General features: G+C 48.4%; 1 protein-coding gene and 1 non-coding gene across 4 annotated transcripts in view; one reads left to right on the forward strand and one right to left on the reverse strand.

Moving 5' to 3' along the window:
• The window catches only part of LOC146206893 (uncharacterized), a 165,875-nt gene that overhangs the window by 118,241 nt on the left and 19,692 nt on the right, over positions 1-27,942 (forward strand). The window contains exons 3-4 of one of the 3 annotated variants that reach the window (XM_084591649.1): positions 12,368-12,430; positions 22,469-22,584. The exons of 1 other annotated variant lie outside the window; for it this stretch is intronic. In XM_084591649.1, the coding sequence (XP_084447775.1) occupies positions 12,368-12,430; positions 22,469-22,584 (179 nt within the window). The remainder of the gene's footprint in view (positions 1-12,367; positions 12,431-22,468; positions 22,585-27,942) is intronic. One more of the 3 variants, XM_084591651.1, reaches the window with a different exon arrangement.
• On the reverse strand, positions 4,447-4,520 carry TRNAS-GGA (transfer RNA serine (anticodon GGA)). Its single transcript has one exon. It is a non-coding gene; the product is annotated as a tRNA-Ser (tRNA).

Below are 27,942 nucleotides of genomic sequence, written 5' to 3' on the forward strand. Positions count from 1 at the left end.
TTCCGGCCAGACTTATAAATAACATCGAAATCGAACTCCTGCAGGCGCAATGCCCAACGTGCTAAGCGGCCACAAGGATCCTTTAAGTTTTTCAGCCAACACAACGTGTGATGATCAGCGATGACACGAAACGGTCGGCCATAAAGGTACGGGAGGAACTTGGCAGCGGCCCATACTACCACCAAACATTCTTTTTCAGTGGTGGAATAGTTGCACTCAGCACGGGAAAGTGCACGGCTGGCGTAGGCAATTACTTTCTCGACCCCGTCTTGGTGCGGAACTAGAACGGCACCAAGGCCGACGTTGCTCGCATCCATGTGTAACCCTGTGTCGGCATCATCGTCGAAATGTTCCAGGATCGGGGGTTACTGGAGCCGGCGTCGTAACTCGTCGAAAGCCATCTGCTGCTCGGCGCTCCAGGAAAATGATGCGTCATCTCGAGTCAGGAGAATCAGAGGGCTGGCCATCTTGGCAAAGTTTTTGATAAAGCGACGATAATAGGAGTACAGCCCCAAAAATCGTCGAACTGCATTTTTGTGGGCGGGGACGGGAAAGGCAGCAACGGCAGCAAGTTTCTCAGGATCAGCTGGAATGCCATCAGCACTCACGATGTGCCCAAGAAATTTCAATTCGGTGAACCCGAAGTGGCACTTTTGAGATTTGAGAGAAAGGTTGGCAGACCGGACGGCTTCGAGAACAGTTATCAGGCGGCGCAGGTGTTTCGTGAACGTCGGTGAAAAAATTATCACGTCGTCGAGATAAACAAGGCATGTCTGCCACTTAAGATCTGTGAGCACAGTGTCCATCATTCGGTGGAAGGTGGCAGGAGCACAACAGAGCCCGAATAAGAGGAAGCGGAATTCATAGAGTCCATCTGGTGTTACGAAGGCAGTTTTCTCACGGTCCCTTTCATCAACTTCAATTTGCCAATAACCACTCCTGAGGTCAATGGAGGAGAAGTACTTGGCTCGGCGAAGTCGGTCGAGAGAGTCGTCAATCCGTGGCAGCGGACAAACGTCCTCCTTTGTCATACTGTTAAGTTTCCGATAGTCAACGCAGAAACGAAGTGTTCCGTCTTTCTTTTTAACGAGGACTACAGGCGACGACCATGGGCTGCTTGAAGGTTGAATGACGCCATCGGCGAGCATCTCCTTGACTTGCTGTTGGATAGCGTCTCTCTCCCGAGGAGACACACGATAAGGCTGCTGATGGATGGGTCGAGTGCCTTCATGCGTGATAATCCGGTGTTTAATGACCGACGTTTGCTGCACTTTAGATGAAGACGAGAAGCACACACGAAACTCCAGCAGTAGATCCTGGAGTTGCCTCTTTTCAGCGGAGGAAAGGATAGAATTGATGTCGACAGCGTGTACGGCATCATCCGGTTCAGTGCTAGACATAGCTTCCACGGAAGCAAAACATTCGGCGACTTCCTGCAGATGGTCGACGTAAGCAATGTCAGTGCCACGGAACAGATGTCGATGCTCATTGGAGAAATTGGTGACAAGCACCTCCGTCTCTCTGCCACGAAGGAAACAAAGACCTCTTGCCACAGAAACTCCCAAGGCGAGTGAGAGGGAGACACTAGGCTCAACAACCCGGAGGCCGTGATGTGGCTAGTCACAGGTAACTCTGGCGAGGATGCTGGCGCGTGGTGGCACTGTAAGGCTATCATCGGCGACTCGCAGCGTGGAGTGGAACCCACGGTATTCATGCTTTTCAGTGGCCAGTTAGGCGGAAAACGTCACCAAGCGGTTCGATAGATCTATAGTGGCACCGTGCCACTATAACTATAACATGGCACCGATGCCAAGAATAACATCACGAGAGCATTCGCGTAGAACAAGAAAAGTCGCAACAAATGTGCAGCCTCATACCGTACCCCGGGCTGTACACATACCCAGTGGTGCAACCACATGTCCGCCTGCCGTACGTATGTCTGGTCCGTTTCATGGCGTCATCACTTTTTTCAGGGTCCTTGTAAGCCGCCCGCCAAGGATAGAATAATCGGCTCCCGTATCAACTAAAGCGCCGACCTCCTTCGTGTCGACGATAACAGGGATGTGCAGGGAGACCCGGCCAAGACCAGGGCATGTCGACGTCGGTTCGGAGTGAAGTGAACGGTGCGGCGACGGAAGCTGGACCGCAGTTGGGTGGTCGGCGTCGGGACAATTCAATGTCGACGGCAGGTCGGAGTGAAGCGAGCGGTACGGCGGCGGAAGCTGGGCGGCAGTTGTGTGGCCTGCGTCGGGGCGATTTAAGCGACACGGCGGTGATAACTGGTCGGCGATGCGGATGACGTCGGGGCGATCTGGTCTGTGCGGCGAAAACTGGACAGGAATTCGGCGTTCGACGTCGGGGCGAATCGAGCGGTGCGGCGGTGGAAGCTTTGCGGCGAATCGGTGTGCGGCGGCCTCGCCCCTAAAGGTCGCCGGAGCTAGTTTTCCCGATTAGGGCTCGAGGAACCATGGAGCCCAGTGGTATACCGTGGCCCAGAGGGCGAAGAGCGACGAGGCGAAGGCGAGCGCAACTCGCGACGAAGATAATGGGGTAGACTACGCTAGCGGGTGACGTACTCGGCGATATCCTGAGGCTGCTGACCAGGCCGTGGACGAGGGCTGTCGGGGGAAAATCCTCTAAGGCCCATCCGGCGACATGGGCACTGCCGGTAGAGGTGACCTGCCCCGCCACAGTGGTAGCCGAGAGGGCGGTTATCTGGAGCGCGCAAGAGATCAGTCTTCCGGAGCGCCTGGCGCCGATCTGCCCAAAGGGGCAGCGGTTCCGCAGTGTGCACAGTGACCTGAGATGGCGTGTAAGGCGAAGGGGTAGGTAGCAGGGCTGGGCGTCGTGTGACATCAGCATAAGTCATCCGCTGGGTGTGGCCCGGGAGTGGTGGTGGAACGACTGCACTTGTCGGTGGCGTGAGTGCGTTCTGGACCTCCTCACGGATGATGCTGGCCAGGGAAGCCGCGGCAGGAGTAAATGATCCATGAAGTTGCTGGAGCTCCTCACGAACCACGGTGCGAATGAGGTCGCAAAGGGAGCTCAGATCTGCCCCGGGATTGTAGTCGGTTCGGTCAGACGTCGGTAGTGTGGAGATGGAATTCAGTGGCCGTGCATACTGGCTGCATCGCTGCTGTAGCAGTTTTTCCATAATCACAGCTTCAGCCAGAAACGCCGCGACGGTGGTGGGCGGGTTCCGCACGAGGCCGGAAAAAAGCTGGTCTTTAACTCCGTGCATCAGGTGCCGCACCTTCTCCTCACTCATGGATGGGTCGGCGCGATGGCAGAGACGCATGACGTCTTCAACGTACATTGCGACCCCTTCGTTCGGACTCTGAACTCGAGAGGTCAGGGCACGCTCGGCATTTTCTCGGCAGTCACTGTCGGCGTACGTACCGAGCAGCTGGCTTCGGAAGGCCAGCCACGTAGAGAATGTGGCCTCGCGGTTCTCGAACCATGTCCGAGCAGCGTTTGAAAGGCTGAAGTAGACGTTTCGCATTTTCGCAGCGTCGTCCCAGCCATTAAACGTCGCGACCCTTTCGTAGTGGGCTAGCCAGTCATCGGCGTCTTCGAACAGCTCACCGTGAAATGGCCTAGGGGTACGTGGGGGCTGACGAATGAGACAAGACGAAGGGGTGGAAGGGACTGTCGTGGTACGGGCGGGCGATATCGTTGCCATAGCTAGGGTCTCTTCGTCAAGAGGGAAGGCCTCGATGGGCAAGCCTCGGAGCCGTCGGCTGGTACGATGAACAGGAGTGGTCACGAGAGGCGGCCGCGTAGGGTCGTCCACAGGAGAAGGGATCATCGATGGCACCTCCACCAGTGTCACGACTCAAGCCACAGGGAGCCGTGAAGGTACACGTAGCCGAGGACCCGAGAATAAGGTCGGCTTCTAGTTCCGATCACCGAGTCCAGCATCAGCGCGCCTCTCGAGGCAACAAACACTTCGTCGTCGTCGGCACCAAGCGCGGCAGTCGCGCGGCTCTAAGCACGTGGCAATATACTTCTGCGCGCTGCTTCTTATCCATAGAATGTATCAAATATTTACTTTCATTGTAATAAGGGAGTAATTACTCATTCAATCCACCCTAGCGCAGCCATACGGCTACAAAGGAAAGCTATACAGCTTTCTCAGAAACTTCGTAGTTAAAGAAAATTCGTCCTGATCCTTGAATCGAACCCGGCACCACCGCCTTTCCGGGCAGTCGCTCTACCGACTGAGCTAACCAGGACGGTCAGCGGATCAGATGGTAGGGCGAGAGTGAATTGATCTATAACTCGAAGTGGGAATAGTGTTGGTCAAATATTTAGGGGAATCTCCTAAGGTGGAGTCGATTTGTAATAAGGGAGTAATTACTCATTGTATCCACCCAAGCGCAGCCATTCGGCTATAAAGGAAAGCTATACAGCTTTCTCAAAAACTTCGTAGTTAAAGAAAAATTCGTCCTGATCCGGGAATCGAACCCGGCACCACCGCCTTTCCGGGGCAGTCGCTCTACCGACTGAGCTAACCAGGACGGTCAGCGAATCAGATGGTAGGGCGAGAGCGAATTGATCTATAGCTCGAAGTGGGAATAGTGTTGGTGAAATATTTAGGGGAATTACAAATCGACCCTTATTACAAATCGACTCCACCTTGGGGGATTCCCCTAAATATTTGACCAACACCATTCCCACTTCGAGTTATAGATCAATTCGCTCTCGCCCTACCATCTGATCCGCTGACCGTCCTGGTTAGCTCAGTCGGTAGAGCGACTGCCCCGGAAAGGCGGTGGTGCCGGGTTCGATTCCCGGATCAGGACGAATTTCTCTTTAACTACGAAGTTTCTGAGAAAGCTGTATAGCTTTCCTTTGTAGCCGTATGGCGGCGCTTGGGTGGATGCAATGAGTAATTACTCCCTTATTACAAATCGACTCCACCTTGGGGGATTCCCCTGAATATTTGACCATTTACTTTCTTTGTCTTTGACCTGTTGCTTAATGCTCTTTATTACTTCGAATTTGTTCACTGTGTAATTAATAGTTCGTTCCCTAGTTCTTTTCTTCCATTTTGACTGAATGCTTTTTTAAGTATAGGTGTTTCGATCATTTAGCTGTTCACCTGTTACTGTCCATTTTCATCAGTCCTTCCTCATGTAATGTTTTGCTCTGAGCTTCCCGCGCGTCCAAAGTGCCCTCCCTATATCAGCCTGTTTCGCATCGTTTGCAGTATTGCCGTATGCAGGTAGTGTTAATCGCCCAACAGCTCTCTGATTTATTTCTAATTTCGACTGTACCTCTGTCTTTAGACCCAAAACCGCATTCCAGAAAGTAAGTCCTGGCACCGTAATTCCTTTCCAAATACCCCTCAGCACCCCACACCAGTTGTATTCGCTCAATGCCCTATGTTTCACTATCGCGGCATGTCTTCGTCCTTTCGTGATAGCACACTGTTCATACTTTTCCAGGTATGCCAGTCCTTCGTTTAACCATTCCCCGATATATTTATATTCTGCTGCTCTAGCTATTTCACAGAAGTCTACTTTAAGCACCTGATCGGTTGAACGATTGCATATTATCGGATCCGACTTTATAGCGCTAAAACTGAAGCTTAGACTGTCCCCTTCATCGCCACAAGAATTAACTAGAGTTTGCAAGTCTTCCTTGCTATCTGCTAACAGTACAGTATCGTCCACATACATTAAACCTGCCAGTCGCTGCTCTACGACTTTTGCGCCTAATATATACGACTGATTAAAACACGATAACTTTCTTATAGTATTCTGTCCATATTTACCATGAACTTTAACAGTAGTAGTGATAGAGGGCAACCGCAGCTGTGGCGTAGAGGTAGAACATCCGCCTCGTGTGCAAGAGAACTGTGGTCCGAATCCTGATTCCACGCAATTCCCCGCCATGTTTAAGAAAAATGAAAAAATAATCTGCGTGTCGCTCGAATTGCATAAACAGATTTGGGGTGTACCCTGATGCCGGCGAGGACCTCCGGAAACTCACTCCCTCACCAGAACAGGAGTTGGCCGCCCTTCTGCAAAATTAGACCTCCCATGATTAGTCCTATAAACTCCGACCCTTATACACCAGCGGCTGCGGAGCAACTGATCACGGCGGCGGTGAGACCTGTGACGCAGCGGGGGTGCTAAGAATCTCTGGCTCCGCTGGACAGGCCGCCATTGGAAACTGACCCTGGCAACGTTTAACGCCAGAACACTAGCTTGTGAGGCTAGTTTAACTGTGATCTCCGAGGAACTAACGAGCATGAAATGGGATGTCATAGGGCTTAGCGAGGTGAGGAGGCCGAATGAGGCATATACTGTACTGAAAGGCGGACAGGTATTCCGTTATGTAGGGTAGGTTTACCGAAAAAACGAGAACTACAATTAGGGTTCCTTGTCAATATGCATATAACCGGTAACAAAACATTATATGGCATTAATTAAATAATTAATTAATAAGAGGGTGGCAGGCGTCGCAATTAGGCCGAATAAGCGGTATAAACGGAAGGTTGTACAGGCCTACGCAACTACATGTAGTCATGATGACCAGGCAGTCGAAAGCTTCTACGAAAATGTAGAATTGGCAATGGGGAAAGTAAAGACGCAGTGTACTGAACTAATGGGTAACTTCAATGCCAAGGTAGGGAAAAAGCAGGCTGGTCACTAGGTAGTGGGTAACTATGGCATTGGTTCTGGGAATAGCACGGGTATGTTACAAGTGAAGTTTACAGAGCGCAGTAACTTAAGAATCATGAATACCTTCTTCAGCAAACGGGAGAACCGGAAGTTGACACGAAAAAGCACTTACGGGGATACTAAAAATGAAATTGACGTCATACTCTTCTCTAACGCCGCCATTATGCAGGATGTAGAGGTAAATGGAAAGGTGCGATGCAGTGACTACAACAAGGTGGTACAGTTCAGTACAAGTTCAGTCGTTCAGTCGTGTCTGACCCTTCGTGACCCTATAGACCATGTCACGCCACGCTTTCCGGTCTCTCACTATCTTCCTAACATCACATAACTTCATCTGCAGTGCCTCGAGGATGCCATCTAACCATCGCGTTCGCTGCCTACCCCTTCTCCGGCGACACTCAACCTTTCCCAACATCAAATCTTTCTCTAGCAACTCCTCTCTTCTCATCAGATGACCAAAGTAGCTGAGCTTTAACTTTAGAATTTGACCCTCCAATGAGCAGTCAGGGTTTATGGTCGACAATATCGACTGATTTGATCTTTTGGCAGTCCAAGGAACTCTCAAGAGTCTTCGCCAGCACCACAATTCAAACGCGTCAATCCTTCGGCGGTCAGCCTTTTTCACAGTCCAACTCTCGCATCCATACATCACAACTGGAAAGACCATAGCACGAGTTATACGGATCTTGGTTGGCAGACTAATGTCTCTGCTCTTTACTAGGCGGTCAAGGCTAACCATTGCTCTCTTTCGCAGAAGAAGGCGTCTCCTAATTTCATGGCTGCAGTCTCCTTCAGAGGTAATCTTGGAGCCCAAGAAGAGAAAAATCTGTCACCGCTTCCACTTCTTGTCCCTTGATGCTCCAGGACTTGATAGGGCAAGACGCCATGATCTTTGTCTTTTTAATGTTCAGTTTAAGCCCAAACTTCTCACTCTCTTCTTGTACGCGCATCAGAAGTCTCTTGAGTTCCAATTCACTTTCTGCCAGTAAAGTGGTATCATCCGCATATCTAAGGTTGTTGATACGTTTTCCAGCAATCTTCACTCCAGCTGAAGACTCGTCGAGACCGCCCTTCCTCATGATGCACTCTGCATATAGGTTAAATAGGCAGGGCGACAGTATGCAGTCTTGCCTCACTCCTTTCTCAATCGGAAACCAATCAGTAAGACCATGCCCAGTTCTGACTGTGGCCTCTTGCCCTTCATACAGGTTCCTGAGGAGACAAATGAGTTGAATTGGAACTCCCATCTCTTGGAGAGCTTGCCACAATCTGCTGTGATCTACGCAGTCAAACGCTTTCGCATAATCAATAAAGCAGAAGTAGATGGGTTTCTGGAACTCTCTTGCTTTTTCCATGATCCAGCGAAGGTTGGCAATTTGGTCTCTAGTTCCTCTGCCCTTGCGAAACCCAGCTTGCACGTCCGGAAGCTCCCGATCCACATACTGCTGCAGCCTACCTTGGAGGATTTTCAACATCACCTTGCTAGCATGCGAAATAAGCGCGATCGTGCGGTAGTTGGAACAATCTTTGGCACTGCCTTTCTTTGAAATGGGGATGTAAACTGATCTCCAATCCGGTGACCACTGCAGGGTTGTCCAAATCTTCTGACATAATGTATGCAGAGTGTTACCAGCGTCACGGTTGAGATTTTGAAGCAACTCAGCTGGAGTGCCATCAATTCCGCTAGTTTTTTCTTAGCAAGGCTGGCTAAGGCCCATTCAACTTCACTCTTGAGGACGCTCGGCTCGAGATCAGTAATCACAACAGTCTTATGTTGGGTTTGCACATTCGGGTCCTTCTTGTACAGTTATGTGTATTCCTGCCACCTTTTCTTTATCTCTGAGGCTTCAGTGAGGTCCTTGCCTTGTTTGTCCTTTATCACGCCCAGCTTAGCACAGAAGCTTCCTTTGATATCTTTGATTGTCTTATACAGAGCTCTTGTGTTCCTTAATTGGCTGTTGTCCTTAACTGATAACTGATTGGCACTGTATGTTCAGGAAGGCATTCTTATCTCTTCTTGCTATTTGCTGAAAATCCGCATTGAGAAACTTGTATTTTTCTCTTTCCCCCATAACTTTTGCCATCCTCCTTTCCTCAGCTATTTGCAAAGCCTCTTCAGATAACCAGTTTGCTTTCATGCATTTCTTTGGCTTTGGAACTACCTTAGTAGCAACTTCTTGTATTATATCACGAACATCAGTCCACATGTCTTCGGGCTCTTTGTCTTCTAGATCTAATTCTTGAAATCGATTCCTCACTTCCACAGCATATTCTAACGGAATATGATCCAGATCATACCTGAAAGGCCTTCTAGTTTTCTGTGTTATCCTCAATCGAAGCTTAATTTTGGCAACAAGAAGCTGATGATTGGTGCCACAATCGGCCCCAGGCCTTGTTTTTACTGCTTGTATAGCACTTCCCCATCTCTGCCGGCAAAGAATATAATCGATCTGATTCCTGTACAGACCGTCGGGTGAAGTCCATGTGTACGCACACATGGTACGGTCTTGAATTAGTCTAAATATGAAGAGGGAACGAAACAGATCCGTACGAAAGAAGTCTAACAAATTAGCGGTGAGGGGGAGGGCAGAAGACTGCAGGATTTGGGTATCAAATAGATATTAAGCTTTAACTGAGGATGGCGGACCTTAGTCTAGATGCAATGAACACTAATTTCAGAGATATTTCAGGCGGTAGGATAGTAGAGATGATACCGGCAAACCATCTATGGAGACAAAATATTTGAATAAAAAACTCAAATTATGAAAGCTTCCAACCCAACAGAGCTAGCTAGCTAGCTACAGAGATAGCTGTAACTACGATCACGTGATTTCGATACCATCTTGAGTCTGAGAGCGAGAGAGAGACGGATGAGAAACCAGCAAATGCAGGTTGTAAGAGCTCACGCTCTTCAGGTGTTACCCGACGTGCTTTTTTGTCGTGGCGGATGTTCTCAAGCGTATTGTTGTGGCTTTTAAGCAAAAACTGTCATAGCCAAGGGTGGACAGAAATTCATATAGCTTTTATTCACTATAGTTTGAAGTTTACACGTCACTGTCGGGGGCGAAAATTATGAATGGCTTGCTTATCTGTCTAAAAATGCTGCTGTGCCTCTGCTTCACGAGTTCTCCTTTTCCGTGTTGACTCATTGTATTTGGGCGTCTCTGAAGTGCAAGTCTATTGGGAAACGCGCTTCATCTTTCAAAGAGTTGTTACATCGAGCCAAAATTACGAATCAATTCATATATTTGTTACCTGGTGCTTTTGCGCATGAAACAAGGAACCGTCATCTTTTCTTTACGATGTGTGTCAGAAAGTTTCAAGGGCCGAAGCACGCTGCCTAAAATTCTCGCCACACATTTTGATGTTTGCTTGGGCTTTTAATCTTCTTTTTACTTCAGTTTGCATATTCTAATTTTTGTCCTCTTTTGTTGTGAATGCTGCACCTTATATTTAATATAGACCACTCGGAATGAGTCGCAAATGTTTCTGTTCCCAGGGACGTTATGCTGAACATGTAATTATTCTTGTTTTAAAGTTTGTTAAAAATATTAAAATAAAAGCCCTTTTTACACTGCTATGGTTTGTGCAATTCTTACAGCCGTACAGGAACGCCGGTTAATATGAGAGCTTTTGACGGCAGCCATTCACTGCCGCCATGGGTCGATTTTCGTGTGTGTGCATTGCACCCTGATGTCGCAAAGACACCAATCCGACGCGCTTTTCATTTGGCGTTTTCGCCCTGCTCCTTACAGCACTATACAAAGATGCAAGTGGAATAATCCAACTGATATATCACATCTTCTACAAGCTGTGAAAAAATTACCCGTTATAAGGATGCATTTTAACATAACATTGCCTTTTTGAAGGTTGTAAGGGTGTTATAGACGCTGATATCCACCCTTAAGGGTGCATTTCGGTTTACAGAGCACTTACATTGCACCGCAAGGTAGGAATCGGCTCCATCGGGGTGTTTCTAACTTGGCTAATCATTGAAAACTTGCATGGGGCCATAAATGCTACTGGTGCATCCGAACGCCCGTTTTTAGTTAATGGGTACGTAGGCAGGAAATAACTATTTTTCTGCTTGTTGGAGTTAATAGCGGCCTTGTCCACATGATTAGTTGCGGGCATATTTAAAACATTACTTCACTCTCTTAACCCGTTTGCAATGCGCCGAGTTTGTGTTAGTGGCTTTTTGGACAGTGGTTCATACGCCCAACACGCGTTGTTGTCAGCAAAACCAATGTTTCAGTCTCAATAGCGAATTGCTCCATCTTCGTGAAGTTCGTGCGTCAATGTTAGTGGATTAAAAGAGTCACAAAAAATTGTTCAGTTTTTTTTTTAAACATTATTCTCGTAAAATCCACAGCTGGTGTCCGAGTCTAAAATTGATCAAAAATCATCTACACATCTAAGAACTTTGGAAAAAATAAATCACTCAACCTTGTCTCGTAGTAGCATGTCGTATGTAGCTAAAAGTAAATCACTAAGGATAAGAGCAATTCATGAGCCAATGCAAATGCCGTCTTTTCGGAGGTAAAACCTGTCTTTGCATTTGGCAAAGGTTGAGTGCAGATAAAAAGCTAGCAGGTGTAAAAGCCAAGTTTTATGATCCGCAGATGAGTTTTATTGATTTTAGACATCAGCCCCGGATTTAACTTACGATATTTTTAAACCAAGTTTTCTTGACACTAAAGTCGACACACGACCTTTTGGAATATGCAGCTACCCTGTTTTTAGACTTAATGATTGTTTACTCTGACAACTTGTGCACAGGGTTAATTAACCCCGGTCCAAGAAGCCGCTACGACTGGTACAGCCACACTGATTTTTAATAATATAGCGCGAGCGTCGACCAAACTGGTGATTAGCGCCTTATAACGGCGATAAGCGTGCAACACGGCGAGGGTTCGCACACACGCAAGAATGTAGGGTGTCGTCTAGTAAGCTGTTCCGATCACCACGACACACGACCTGCCACATACATCATCAGCCTGACTATACCCACTGCAGGGCGAAGGCCTCTCCCATATTTCTCCAATTAACCCGGTTCTGTGCTAGCTACACCCACTTGACCCCTGCGAACTTCTTAACGTCATGCGCCCACCTAACCTTTGGCCGCCCCCTGCTACGCTTTCCTTCCCTTGGAATCCAGTTTGTTACCCTAAGCGACCATCGGTTATGCTCTCTTCACACTACATGTCCTGTCCATGCCCATTTCTTCTTCTTGATTTCCACTAGAATGTCAGTAACTTGAGTTATTTCTCTGACCCACTCTCCACGCTTCTTATCTCTTCATGTTACCCCTACCATTTTTCGTTCCATAGCCCTCTGAGTTGTCCTCTTCTTAAATAGAACCCTCTTGGTTAGCCTCCACGTTTCAGCCCCATAGGTAAGATGCAACTGTTGTATACTTTCCTCTTGAGCGATACCGGTACGCTGCTAGTCATACTTTGCGAGTTCCTGCCTAATGCACTTCATCCCAATCTTATTCTTCTTGTTATTCCTTTTCAATGGTCCGGATCTGCAGTTACTACCTGTCCTAATTCGCCTACTACTTCCAGTGCTTCGCTACCTAACGTAAATTGCTGTTCCTTCACGAGGCTGTTGAACATTATCTTAGTCTTCTGCATATTGATTTTTAAGCCTACCTTTATACTTTTCCTGTCTAGGTGCAGTTCATCCCCGGAGTTACTTAGCAAGGCAATGTCATCAGCAAATCGCCGATTACTGAGGTATTCTCCATCTACCCTTATCCCTAACTGCTCCCATTCCAAGTCTCTGCATATTTCCTCTAAGCAAGCTGTGAATAGTACTGGGGAGATGGTGTCTCCTTGCCTAACACCTTTCTTCATGGACATTTTTTTTACTTTCTTTATGCAGAATTATAGAACTATGGTTGCTTTGCAGCCATAGTTCTAGGAAGATATATATATATATATATATATATATATATATATATATATATATATATATATATATATATATATATATATATATGTATATTCCAGCACTTACACGAACGGCTCGTCTAACCCCTGATTTCGCAATGCCTGCATCACCGCCGAGGTTTCAACTGAGTCAAATGCCTTTTCGTAATCAATGAATGCTATGTATAATGTCTGGTTATATTCCGTGCATTTTTCTATCACCTGGTTGATGGAATGGATATGATCGATAGTAGAGTACCGTCTCCGAAAACCTGCTTGATCCTTTGCTTGATTGCAGTCTAAAATTGTCCTGATTCTATTAGCGATTACCTTAGTAAATACCTTGTACGTAACAGACAGTGAGCTGATTGGTCTGTAATTTTTAAGGTCCTTAGAGTCCCCTTTCTTATGAATGAGGATAATGTTTGCATGCCTGCCACAATGGCTGTTCGCAAAAATAGAAAGAAAGAGTCGTGCAGTAGAGCACACATGCTTTGCTGGTGCCTCATTTACCATGTTTCCACCATACAGAGGGCTGCTCAAATCAGAAGGTTCCAATTTTAGGCAATGCTTTCCACGTGCTGCTGTATTTCCTTTCTTTTATTTTTCTTAACTCTGCTTCTCGTAATAACAAAAAGTAGGAAATCACGTCTAAGTGTCACGTGTTATTCTTGCACATGTGCTCTACTGCCCTTCGGGTTTTCGCGAAAAGATAATATGGCAGGGCGTGTGTTCTCGTGATCGGAACAGCACAACAGAGGACGCTCAACCTTTGTGCGCGTGCGCGAACTCTATCTGTGTTGCACGTTTATCGCCGTTATAAGGCCCTGACCAGCATTTTGGTCCACGCTCGCTCTATATTGTTAAAATTCAGGTTACCTGTACATTCGGCGTATTCCAAACTGGTTAAGAGAGCCATAATGAGTTCATGTTTCTTTAGGTTATGTGACATACCTTGTCACATAACCTGAAAAAACGCCACATACGGATGTACAAGTAGCCTTTTGCTGCTCCATGCAAGCTGTAAGTGCTAAGCCGTGTTTGTAACCCCATGACGGAGCCGATTCCCGGATGCAATACAAAGCGTAAAACCGATTTTTTATTGCACTGGGGGACTGGTTCCAGAGATTCCACTTTTCTGCGTTCAAATGTATGTGGGACAAACCGGATGGTGTCTGAGTAAGACGTAACTAGAACACAAAAAGATTTAGCTAACTGCAAGCGCCTTAATTTGCCGCTTCACTTACCTGTATGCACAAAAGAACATAAAAAAGAATGGAAACCTTTGTTTGAAAAGTGAATTGGACTTACAAAAATATAGATGCATCGCGAGGGAAATGACTGAAGCAAAAATAATTATGGAATTTGCGAGTAGTTGAGTCAGTACCCCTTCTCGGCAAGGCATAGAAAAGATAACCAGCTTCGGTTTTAACCATAACCCTTGATTCCTTTCGTCATACATCCACACACACACACACACACACACACACACACACACACACACACACACACACACACACACACACACACACACACACACACACACACACACACACACACACACACACACACACACACACACACACACACACACACACACACACACACACACACACACACACACACACACACACACACACACACACACACACACACACACACACACACACACACACACACACACACACACACACACACACACACACACACACACACACACACACACACACACACACACACACACACACACACACACACACACACACACACACACACACACACACACACACACACACACACACACACACACACACACACACACACACACACACACACACACACACACACACACACACACACACACACACACACACACACACACACACACACACACACACACACACACACACACACACACACACACACACACACACACACACACACACACACACACACACACACACACACACACACACACACACACACACACACACACACACACACACACACACACACACACACACACACACACACACACACACACACACACACACACACACACACACACACACACACACACACACACACACACACACACACACACACACACACACACACACACACACACACACACACACACACACACACACACACAACACACACACACACACATATATATATATATATTGTAAGCATCGCCGTGACGAAGAACGAGGCGATGCAGAATGAACAAAGCAACATCCCGTGAGGTGGCAGACTGCAAGGCCGATGTTTCCACATAACGGGTTAGGTGGTCAACGGCGACGATGACCCAGCGGTTGTTAGCCGCAGTGGTCGGAAGCGGGCCATACAGATCGATACCGACACGGTCAAAAGGGCGGCTGGGGCAAGGCAATGGCTGAAACGGAGCGGCTGGCTGAGGGGGTGGATTCTTGCGACATTGGCAGGCGGTACAGGGTCGGATGTATGGACGAATGAAGCGGTACATGCCGCGCCAGTAATATCTCATACGCAGTCGAGAATAGGTTTTCATGACACCTGCATGGCCGCATTGGGGATCGGCCTGGAAATAGGCGCAGATTTCAGCACGGAGATGTCGCGGAATCACGAGAAGCCACTTTCGCCCTGTAGGATGATAATTGCGGCGGTATAAAAGTCCATCACGAGTGGCGAAGTGGTGGGCCTGACGACGAAGTGCACGTGACGGAGACAGGTCTGCGGGCGTAGACAGAAATGTTAAGAGGGAGGATATCCATGGATCCTTCTGCTGCTCAGATTTCATGTTGGTAATGTTGAGCGGCGACATATCGTAGGCACAAACGAAGCCAGCCGTCGAGTCGTTAGGAAGCGGTGAACGGGAAAGGGCATCAGCGTCGGTGTGCTTGCGTCCAGATTGATAGATGACGTGGATATCGTACTCCTGAAGACGTAACGCCCAGCGGGCGAGGAGGCCGGAGGGGTCTTTGAGGGAGGATAGCCAACAGAGCGCGTGGTGGTCGGTAACAACGTAGAATGGGCGACCGTAAATATAAGGACGAAACTTGGTAATGGCCCATATGATGGCCAGACACTCACAGAATAGTTCGATTACGCTTTCGTGAGGGTACGACTAGCGTACGCGACGACATACTCGGAGTATCCAGGTTTCCGTTGAGCAAGAACAGCGCCCAGACCAACGCCGCTTGCATCAGTGTGTATTTCGGTCGAGCAGGCAGGGTCAAAATGGCGGAGTATAGGGGGAGAGACCAGTAGACGGCGTAGTGTAGTGAACGCAGCATCACAGGCTGGTGACCAAGAGGAGAGGTTCGGGCCTCCGGCGAGAAGTTGCGTTAAAGGGGCGATGATACTGGCGAAGTTGCGGATAAAACGGCGGAAATACGAACATAGACCGACTAAACTGCGAAGTTCTTTCAAGGTTGTGGGCTTGGGGAAGTCTGCGACGGCACGAAGTTTGGTAGGATCCGGTAGAACGCCATCCTTGGATATGACATGACCAAGTATTGTGAGCTTGGTAGCGGCAAAGTGACATTTTTTCAAGTTGAGCTCTAGGCCGGCTTCAGTAAGGCACGTAAGGACACGCTGAAGGCGCAGAAGATGGGAAGGGAAATCTTTCGAGAAAACGACAATGTCATCTAGATAACAAAGACACGTTTCCCATTTGAGCCCAATGAGACTCGAAGGTGGCGGGGGCGTTGCACAGTCCGAACGGCATCACATTGAATTCATACAAGCCATCGGGAGTGGTGAAGGCTGTTTTCGGGCGGTCAGCGGAAGCCATCGGTACTTGCCAATAGCCAGAGCGCAAATCTAGCGACGAAAAGAACTCCGCTCCTTGCAAACAATCTAGCGCGTCGTCAATTCGTGGTAGTGGGTAAACATCTTTGCGGGTTATCTTATTCAGACGCCGGTAGTCCACACAGAAGCGGATCGTGCCATCTTTCTTCGTCACCAACACTACGAGGGAGGCCCAAGGGCTATGAGATGGTCGTATGATGCCCCGTTGAAGCATATCGGCGACATTGTCACGAATGACGCGGCGCTCAGAGGGCGACACGCTATTTGGTCGCTGCCGCAGGGGAGCATGAGGACCAGTGTCGATTGCATGAGAAACGGTCAAGGCGCGGCCCAAGGAAGGCTGGGACACGTCAAAAGATGCAATGAAGCGCTGAAGGAGGGCGACTATTTGATCCCGTTGGGCGGACGGAAGGTCGGTCGCGATAGCTCGATGAAGGGCGTCGACAGGAAGCTCATCACTCGTAGCAGCACAAGACGTCAGGGCAGCGACGTGAGGAAAAACTTCAGGTTCGGAGAACATGTAAGTGCGATCAGGGTCCAGCTCTTCAATGTAGCCGAGGCACTCCCCGCGAAGAACAACCACCGGGCAGGGAAAACGGTTGGAAGCATAGATGACACAGCTGCCATCAGAAATCGTTAGAACGGCGAAAGGAAGAAGGAGGCGGTTATGGTGGGCGGAGGAGAGTTTGGGCATAAAGAGAACAGGACTAGGCAGGGCAGATGTCGAAATAAGGGGAACGAGAACAGAAGAAAAGGGAGGAATGTCGGTGTCTACAGCTACAAGGAGTTTAGCAGGGCGCACAGGCGGGTTACACAGGGAAATATTACACACAGGGGAAAGCTCAACTTCAGCACGGGCCCAATCAATCACAGCACTGTGAGTCGACAGAAAGTCGTAGCCGAGGATGATGTCGTGGGAGCAGGCGTAAAGCACCACCATCTCGACGAGATACGTAATGTCTTTGATGCAAACTCGTACCGTGCACGCTGCCACACGGGTGATGCGCTCTGAACTGGCCGTACGAAGCGAAAAGGCAGAAAGCGGCGTCGTGACCCTGCGAATTTTGCGGCGGAGGGCATCACTAATTACGGAAACCGCAGCACCTGTATCCACCAGCGCAAGAACGGGAAAACCTTCTACGAACACTTCAATGATGTTGGCGGGAGAAGGCGGAGGACTTAACGAGTTCGTCAAACGCGCAGTTCTTGCCTCCGGAACTGCGGCATTTAGTTTTCCCCTTGCGTAGGGCCCTGTCGCCGGAGCATCGGCGAAATGGAACGTCGGCGAGGCGAGGGCGAACGGCGTGTCGAGTACTGAGCCCGAGGTGGAGACGATCCAGAAGAGACGTTGCTCAAGGGCGGCTCGGGATCGTAGTGGTACTGACGGACTGTGTTCTCAGGATGTAGCGGGCGCTGACGGCAAAGGCGAGCGACATGACCCGGGAGCCCGCAAGCATAGCAAATTGGGCGATTGTCGGCGGTTCGCCATGGGTTCGTAATGCGGCGTCGTGGTCGAGGGATCGGAGACTGAGGGACCATGAAACGAGGTGGAGCATAAAATGTAGGGCCGTTCTGGTAAGACGATGTAGGAAGCGGACCGCGCGTTCCAGCGGTTACTTGAGCATAAGTGAGTGGGGCTTGCACAGGAGCGATGGGAACAGTAGAAGGTAGCGCTTCGACGACTTTCTCCTCGATAACTTGGCGGATAGCCGGCGATATGGATGGCGCGTTGGCCGGTGCTAATTGCGAAGTGCAGACGGTCAGCTGAACTGGATGGAGGAGGGACAGCTGGCGTGCAACTTCTTCGCGGATGAAGTCTTGGATATTCTGCATAAATTGAGACTGTTCCGCCGACGACGTAGCCAGTGCCAAGCCAGCATGCCGACAGGTGCGGCAGCCCACCGCGTAGAAGCGCGTTGCTTTCGTAGCTCGTCAAACCTCTGGCACAGGGTTATAATGTCGGATACGGAAGTAGGCTCCCTAGCCGACATCATATAGTACGCATCATCAGTGAGACCTTTTAGAACATGTGTGACTGTTTCGGGCTCGGGCATGGACGGATTGAGCCGCTTGCAGAGGTCAACCACGTCCTCAATGTAGCTGGTAAACGTTTCCTCGGGAAGTTGAAGCCGTGCTTTGAGGCGTTGTTCGGCGCGGAGTTTGCGTACCGCAGGACGGCCGAAGACATCCGCGAAGTTCTTGAAGACAGACCACGTCGAAAGATCGGCTTTGTGGTTTCGAAACCAGATTTGCCACGTCCGTGAGGTAGAAGAGGACGTTGCTCAGTTTTATGGAATCGTCCCAGCGGTTGTAAGTGCTGACGCGCTCGAAAGAGGCCAGCCAGTCGTCAACGACATGGTCGTCGGTACCACTGAAGAAAAGTGGGTCAGGGGGCGTTGTGCCCTGGGACAGAAGATGGTGGCAGGAGTGGCAGGGATTGGCGCCGATGGTTGGCTGGGAGCGTACTGCATGGTTGTGACCGAAGGCGGTAGCGTGCGGTTCGGAAGTTCCAGGGTGAAATTTTCGAGGAGGACGGGGCGACGACCGAGATTCCTCCACCAAGTGTAAGGTGTTTATTGGAGCACCAAGATCGTAGGCAACGTCCGCAAACCAAAGCGATGGGGGTAGCGTTCGAACCAACAGCTTGCCAACAGTGCAGTGCCAACAAGGCTGCGGCTCTACTTCGTCTACCTCTTCGTGTTGGCACGCGAGCTGATGGCGATCGGGATTATTACAATATATATATATATATATATATATATATATATATATATATATATATATATATATATATATATATATATATATATATATGTGTGTGTGTGTGTGTGTGTGTGTGTGTGTGTGTGTGTGTGTGTGTGTGTGTGTGTGTGTGTGTGTGTGTGTGTGTGTGTGTGTGTGTGTGTTGTGAGCCTTCCAAGGATCTTCTTCTTTCACGTGTACATACCATCAGCATCTTCATCTTCCCGCGGCGCTACTAGTGGCACGCGCCTCGGTTGCCCATCGGAATAAACGCCAGACACGGCATCCCTTGCCTTGCCGTCTCGACCTGGCCTTCTTCCACAATATTGTTACGGGGTAGTTCAGCTTGTAGCAGAGGGCGCACACCGAAGACAAGGCTTTCCAACGGACGTTCTCTGTAGGCACCAGCCGACGCTGTTGAACGTCGTCTTCTCTCCAAAATCTCACGAGAGTCTTCTTCTTTCCTTATGCGTATGCGTTCTTCTTTCCTTATGCGTTGCACCGCCTAATGTGACACTACCCCGGCGGCTGAAAAGCACCGTCCCGGTGCGTACTAGCGTCCAAACCAGGGTCCATGTAATACGGTTTTAGGCGTGCAACATGGACCGTCTCGGTGCGTGGTGTAGAGGCATGGCGGACGGGATGCAAGGGCACAATTTCGTATGTCACTGGTGTCACTTGTCGTAAAATACGGTAGGGTCCTGTATACCGGGGCAAAAGTTTTTCCGAGAGGCCAACGCGGCGAGCTGGAGTCCAGAGCAGCACGAGAGAGCCGCAAGAATACTCGGTGTTGCGATGACAGGAATCATAGCGACGTTTCTGGGAGTGCTGAGAGGCTGCGATTCGGTTGCGAGCCAAAACGCGAGCAGCATCAGCTCGGGCTATGGCGTCACGAGCATATGAGCTGGCAGTGGTGACAGACGGGAGCAGGCTGTCAAAAGGAAGCAGAGGTTCACGGCCGTATAAAAGATAGAAGGGGGAGTAGCAGGTAGTGTCGTGACGCGACGAATTGTAAGCGAATGTCACAAATGGCAGCGTTATGTCCCAGTCGCTGTGGTCATCAGAAACGTACATAGACAACATGTCAGTCAGTGTCCGGTTAAGGCGTTCGGTAAGCCCGTTCGTCTGTGGATGGTAGGCGGTCGTGAAAGAATGACGAACGTTGCACAGCCGTAGGATCTCGTCGACTATACGAGCCAGAAAGCAACGGCCACGGTCGGTGAGCAGTTGGCGGGGAGCTCCATGGACGAGTATAACGTCGTTGAGGAGGAAAGCAGCGACATCAGTTGCACAACTGGTTGGTATTGCTCGTGTGACCGCGTAGCGTGTTGTGTAATCAGTGGCCACCGCAATCCATTTGTTCCCCGATGCAGACAGTGGAAAAGGCCCTAGAAGATCCAGACCCACTCGAGAAAATGGGTCTATAGGGATGTCGATTGGCTGCAGAAGTCCAGCTGGTAAAAGTGATGGCTTTTTCCGGCGTTGACAGCGGTCACAAGCAGCTACGTAACGGCGGACTGCGCGATATAGGCCTGGCCAAAAGAACCGACGACGCACACTGTCGTATGTGCGAGAGACGCCTAAATGACCCGCTGTAGGAACGTCGTGAAGCTGTTGAAGGACGGCTGAGCGTAGGTGCTGAGGGACTACTAGTGGAAGGTCGGGGCCATCAGGTCGCATATTGTGCCGGTATAAGGTGCCGTCGTGGAGCACAAACAAACGAAGAGAAGGGTCATCGCGATCGGCGCTGAGGCGATTGATAATTTCGCGAAGCTGAGGGTCCTGGCGTTGCTCATGGCGAATGTTGGAGAAATCAGAAATAGAGAGCACGCAAGCGTCATTGTCACATTCAGGTTGGCTTGGCGGGTCGACTGGATGACGGGACAGGCAATCGGCGTCTCGATGCAACTGGCCAGACTTATAAATTACTGAAAAATTGTACTCCTGAAGGCGCAAGGCCCAACGTCCAAGGCGGCCAGTAGGGTCTTTGAGTGTAGAAAGCCAACACAGTGCGTGGTGGTCAGTGACTACTGTGAATGGCCGCCCATACAAGTAAGGGCGGAACTTTGTAATGGCCCAAACTAGGGCTAAGCACTCACGTTCAGTGATGGAATAATTTTGTTCGGCCGCAGAGAGGAGTCGGCTGGCATAGGCGATGACGCGGGGTAACCCGAGCTGACGTTGTGCGAGAACGGCACCAATTCCATGACCACTTGCGTCGGTGCGCACTTCTGTGGGCGCTGACGGATTGAAGTGAGCCAACACTGGCGGACCGGTGAGGTGGGCAATAAGAGCGACGAAGGCGGCCGATTGTTCGTGGCCCCAGGTAAAGGAGACCTCTTTTTTGAGAAGCTGCGTGAGCGGACGGGCTATTTCTGCGAAGTTTGGTACAAATCGCCGGAAATATGAGCAAAGACCGAGGAAGCTACGCACGTCGCTGCTAGATTTCGGTTTAGGGAAATCCCTTACAGCACGAATTTTGTCGGGATCCGGTTGGATGCCATGGGTGTTGACTAAATGCCCTAGGACCTTGAGTTCCCGCGACCAAAGGTACATATATATATATATATATATATATATATATATATATATATATATATATATATATATATATATATATATATATATATATATATATATATATATATATACCCAAATTTTATATACCCGAATTTTACCCTAAGTAGCATTTCTGGGGCCGTTTAATGCGTAGGGTCCCGTTCCTGAACCGGCCGATCGGGTCCTAGAGCGAAGAAGCAACTCAAGATGTGGTGGCAAAGGATTGAAGAGAAGGGATGCTGAAATAGGTAGGGGAGGAATTTGGTCCCTTCCGAAACCAAGGCTAGCCACTTCCTTACAAAATAGTTACGCTTTCTGGCGCGGGTTTGAAACCCACCACTCTGCTGGCACAACTCATGAGACAAGAAATGCATTCGAATGGCGTAGAAAAAGATTACAGTGTCGTAAAAACAGAATAGAAACCTTTACAAGAAGCATTAACGAAATGCAAAAAACATTCAGCACAGTAGACATACTATAGGTGCGAAAGAAATGCGATAGGGCTAAAATATAAAGCAAAACCGTACCTGCGAAATAAATAGAAAGCCACTTTTACTTACTCAGCAAGGTGGCACTGGTAACCTGCGTTATTCAGAGGAGACACCAGTAAAATATATATACCATGAGCCAACTTGTAACTGTGTCGTTATTTCCGATTTAGGGGCAGTTGGAGGCGCCACAGAGAGGAAGATCAGTGGAGAGTTTCTGGAAAGCACCGCACGGTATTTGTGTTGTGCCATTGCGCAGGGCACTGGCGAGCCACCGGCCTTGCTGCGAGGGTGGTGCGCACTGCGCCTCACGGCATCAAGAAAGCCCCAACAGTATTGACGTGAGCGTTCACCCGACGGACACCACAGTCGCCGGTGAGTCAGTACTGCTGTGGGCGCCGTCCTAATATTTATGAGCGTCAACTAAGGGCCGTGTGGCAGAAAGCGCTGCATATGACGATGTGCGGCGGACGAAACAAGTGGAAATGCATTCCTTCTTTTGCTTGAATTTCCTCAGCATTGCGAAACGTACTTGTTGCGCATTGCCCAAATAGTATTCTAGGATATCTGCCTAGGTCTAGTGTGTTCACGCTGAGAAATGTTTATCTGTGGATAGTATTGATGCTACCTCGGAGCGGTTTTATCTTGACCGTGATGCATTAATGAAGATGGCAGCTTGAGTTGACCTCTACATTAGAAATGAAGATTGTTGAGACACTTTACTTGGCGACAAATTAAGCGTCTTTCTGGCTGTCGCACCTGAGCAGCGTCCAGGAGGGATAGACACATCAAAAAACCGGGCCGACAGTCGTTTATTTGGTCAAAAAGGCGATTAAAACAGGGAAAATGTGTTGGTCCTATTCTCTGTGTCATGCGAAAATAAGGCTAAATACAGTTGTGACCAACTCAGCTCTCACTTGTCGGGACCTTTCCTTTGGCCTCCGCCACCACCGTCGTTACTTGAATAGTGAATGCCAAAGGCGGGCAGGCAGATGAAGAGAAAGGAATCAACGCATTCGGTGGATGCTGACCTGACCGAAGCCTTTACGCACAAGTCGCTTGTTTCGAGATGTGATGTTTTCTTACATGCAGTCTTTTAAGTAACAGCGCAAGGTGCGCAAGGGGCACCTTAATGTGGTTGGCAGAGAGACATGATCCGTCTTCACTCTCTGTGTCAACCATTGTGCGCTCATGATTGCCACACCCGCGTCATCCCCGGCCGCTTACTTTCTCGACGTCTCGGAGAGCACCAAGGAATGCACGCACTGGAAATAAAGTGGCCTGACATTCCTACTTTCCTGGGTATGCGGTATATTTTCTACACCTGAAAGTGGCCATCTTGTGAGGCGGGACGTTTAATAACCCCGGCGTTATCAAAATGCAGCCCCCCCCCCCTCCTTCAGTGTACAGGTCAAGGCCGCTGATGAGAACAACGATAGGAAACTTACGGTGGAATGCCCACAAGCTGCGCTGTCAGACGATGTGCTGAGCAGTGTTAGTGGTGTCCGCACACGAGTCAATGTTCCAAGTTTGTTTTGACCAAGTGCCTTTCTAGAGCCGGCACAGCATATGAAAAACGAGCGCGGCTTCGTTTTGTGCAATGTTGTGGTGTTTTCTCACCGAAATAGACAAGACGCCAAACATAGCGGATATTTAGTGCGATAAACTTCAGGCCTTTATTTGCGCATAGACACACTGGATCAGTGCTTCTTGGTCATATGAGGAGTTTAGTTGAAGGATAAAGCGCCCTTGTGGGACGATCCATCCATCATGGGGAAATTCTGTGCATCAGACATTGCAGTAAATGAAATGGCTGTAATTACTGTTTGTAGTGAATGGGATTCACTAATAATTTAGTAATGTATAGAATTACTTTGTGGCAGCTATTTGCCAGGAAAACTGTAGAATCAATCCTTTTTAATATGCATCACTGGTCTTTACGTCAGAAATTTCTTCTGTCTGTAAAAAGCAATATGAAAAAGTTTCCAATTCTATTGCAATGTGCTTATCAGGACCCTGTTAATGCATTGTCAGAGCGGCATTGCAGCCTGGCACGCCTTGTTACGGTTTCGCGCATGAAGCACAATACACGATCAGTCAGTCATCCTTGCGGCCCGGAAAATATCTAATGCAACCCGTGCACATTACAGATAATACGTAACCGATTACAATTTCTCCTTGTACTGAAGATTACGGGGGCACGCCTCAGCATCTCAAATCGTCAGCGAGACGACCTTCTTTCTTATGTATGACTATATAATCATGCCAATGCATCCTCTCTTATATAATGTCCCTTTAAGTGATCAATAATTGAATATGGCGACAAGTAATCGATAACTATTGCATTGCGTTCTTCGAATATTATTGCCATTATACCAACTCGCTCTAACGGCAATCAACTAGTACCGCTTGCTTGATATTTTTTAAACGTTGTTAATTTTCATCAATTATTTCCCAAGGTGGTCGTCGCTAATTTAGCAACGTTGCCTCGTGCAGGCACCAGCCGCTGCACTGAGCATTCTTTCAATGTAATTTTACAAAAATAACGTTGGTTACATTTTCGAAGACGTATACTCCTCCGTGGAACTGCTACTAAACCGAAAAAAGATATGTAGAGCGCCATATAAAACCCAATAATAGGCCAATCTTGACTGGGGATTTTAATTTACCAGACACAGAATGGACTCGCTTCTCGTGTTCTACTTACATCATTGAACAAATTATGCTTGTACTCCCATTGTCTTTGACCTGCTCAAGGTAATTAAGCATTTTACAGTCACTTGGGGACAATAATTTATATATTTTTGTGTAAATGGCGCTCTCAAACTAAACGCCCAACGCTATGTAACAGCCGGTATTTCTGATCACAAAGCTGTTGCACAGATATTGATCAATGCAAACATTGATCGACGAGGTACTCTCAGGTTAGTTTCTAAATGTTTTCTCCTGCCCATAATGAAGCAAATGTTGACACGCTTGACATTCATTATGACCACTTATGCCTATTTTTAAAATGTTTCCTCTTTCAGTGCATCGTATGCTCTGTTCGTAAAATTGCTATCAAGTTTTCTAAATATAACCCGAAGATCACACGAGGCACATTATACTCGCAACAAAGATTAAAAATAATTGAAAAAAAGGTTCAGAGTCGGAAACTGCTCCAAAGCAATCATTGACGAAAAATGAGCAAAACTGAAACATGTGCCCACGACCCGGAAAGATACTTTTCTACTCAGCTGCACTCTGGCATTAAAGCATCCGGTGAAAACTTCTGGAGGCACAAAACTCATGTGACACATTTAAATTAAATACCATTCGTAAGCGTTACTATAGATGCTTTGGTGTGGACGGCTTTCAGCGATTACTTTAAATCGGTATTCAGGATTCTTATTCCACGCATTTGCCCGCAATTCCAAATGTTGTAATTTTGGAGGCAGATGTTTTCAATTTACTGTAGAAACTTGACGTAAAAAGGATCCCTTGCCAGATAAGATTCCCAATGCTTTTATGAAGCGTTATGCCGATTGGTGTGCTAAGAATTTATGCATCTCGTTTAACAAATTACGGGATGAGTGGAGAATGGTCAGAATTAAACTAATTAATAAAACTGGCGACAGCATATCTATTCTGAATTATCATCCGAAATAATTAATGCTTAAGCTTTAGAATACATTTTTATAACAAATGTAGCGGATTTTCTTGAACAAAGCGCGTTTCTGTCTTCAAAGTCGAGCATTTCCCACTGCTATTGAGCCAGTACAAACTAGACAATTTTACGCAGGCAATCAATAAAAGAAAGCAGACTGACGCAAATTATTCGCATGGTTGCAACTTACTTATGAAACCGCCATTAGTTTGTGCTAGTAAATCATCCTTCTCTTCTAGTTCCTGTTGATTCGGACGTTTCCCAGTGGCCTGTACTTGGGCCGTTCCTTTACTGGATTTTATTAATATTGCAGCATGCTCTGATGTCACAAAAGCGGCGGCATTTATATTTGATAATATTGCAATTAATCGTATGCAGTATTCTAGAAGAGTTGATTGAGATATTTATTCTGTGTGCCTCTGCCTTGTCGGTAATGTCAAGAGCACGCGTACGTGCGCGTTCTCGTCGCGGGGTAGTTCCCGTGCAGTTAGACAAACCCCCTCGCAGTGCGCGAGCGGGGGCATCCTCCCAGCTTGCTTTGCAAAGTGACCCCTAGCAGGGCCGAAGTTGTTGGCGTACGTGCATTCTCTTTTGGTTGTTTTGGTTGTGACTTACGTTTTTTCATCCGCAACATGGCGGCCATGCAGTGTGGAAGTTGCGGGGCCTACGTGCCCTTTCCTGCGTGTGCACTTGTGCGTGTTTGTTTCTACTGACCCTGACTTGGGGAGGGAACTTTTGCGTGGGCGTGTCTTACGCGTTGTCAATCGAAGGCTAGAAAAGAAGCCGACTCGGACCCAACGGCAGTGCGCCTCTCGCCTCCAAGCACTCCGGGCTCCCCGAACCGCCGCCGCATCGCACCACGAAGACTTCGCCCCAGGGCTCCGGAAGCTCCGAGAGCTCCCCATCTGCGTCGTCTTTGTGAGTGGAGTGCCGCCGCGCTCGTCGGACAACAGGGAACCAAAGCTGGAGCACAGCCGGTCTCGAGGGAGAGCGCGTTTCTCTCTTCTCTTACGGCCTCTCCAATGGGGTCTGTTTCCACCGCCCGCCGCGCCTCGGTGGGGTCGCCACCGCCCCACTGCTGCTCCTCCGCTACAGCCGTTCACGCGCAAGGGAAACGCGCGCTCGCTCTTCGCTCCGCCCGCATCGGTTGCAACTGGCAGGTCCTGATATTTCACCCCTTATGGCTTATAGGAAGAAGCCGTAATCAGCGTCTGATTTATCGTGTATGAGCAATAAAATAGTCAATAATGCGCGTGCGCGCGAGAGCGCGCGCGCCTTCGTCAGTGCTGTCGCGCACGGTCGAATGAAGTTTCGGGTGCACTTACATCAACACTTTTTGCCCCTAAATTTTTCACAAAACTATATGTACCATTTTATGCAGTGTGCCTTTGAAAGCTGTAAGCAGGTATAGCGCGACCTGACGCTAGTCTGCATGGCAAACTGTTCGGTGGATATTCAAAGTATTCTGTCAACCGCTGCCGTTTTCGTTTAGAGCAAAACAGGCACTGACGAAAATTCATAGCACGTCTCAGATTCACAGTAAGGAACAAAAATTTACGCATACAGTTGAAATTTCAGTTGTCTAGTGGAGTGAGCTGTTCTAGCTTCGCTTAAAATAAATCAGTAGGTTGAAAGACAGCAGATGTATACGCAGTCTCGCTACTGACGCACACGTAGACAGTCGTAGTCAGTTTAATACCAGTAATAAAAAAACATTTAATCGAGGAAATATGGGCATAAACAGATATGCATAATTGAAAAGAGCAGCAAGCAATAAAAAAAAATATCCTTCAAAGTTAACACACTCATTCATCAAAACGGTGCATGCGGCTAGAAAATTAGACTCAAATTTTTTTGGACGGTTTGTGCACATAAGGAGCTGGCCTTTCGTTCCTGTCTGTCACCTTCTTAGCATAATTGACAAGAAGGAGTCTGAGAAATTTCTTACATATTAAAGAAGCGGACCTTGGCTATTGTCAATGCCTTCCGGGCAACTCAGCAAAGGTGAGTTCTCAAGTGCTGGCTGGATTAAGATTTAAAGGACTTCAAGGACATTTGTGTGTGCTAGGTGCACGACAGCTTTTTTT

This window comes from Amblyomma maculatum, chromosome 1 (assembly GCF_055883805.1).
Source record: "Amblyomma maculatum isolate TAMU_Amacu chromosome 1, ASM5588380v1, whole genome shotgun sequence".
In the NCBI taxonomy this organism is placed as follows: domain Eukaryota; kingdom Metazoa; phylum Arthropoda; class Arachnida; order Ixodida; family Ixodidae; genus Amblyomma; species Amblyomma maculatum.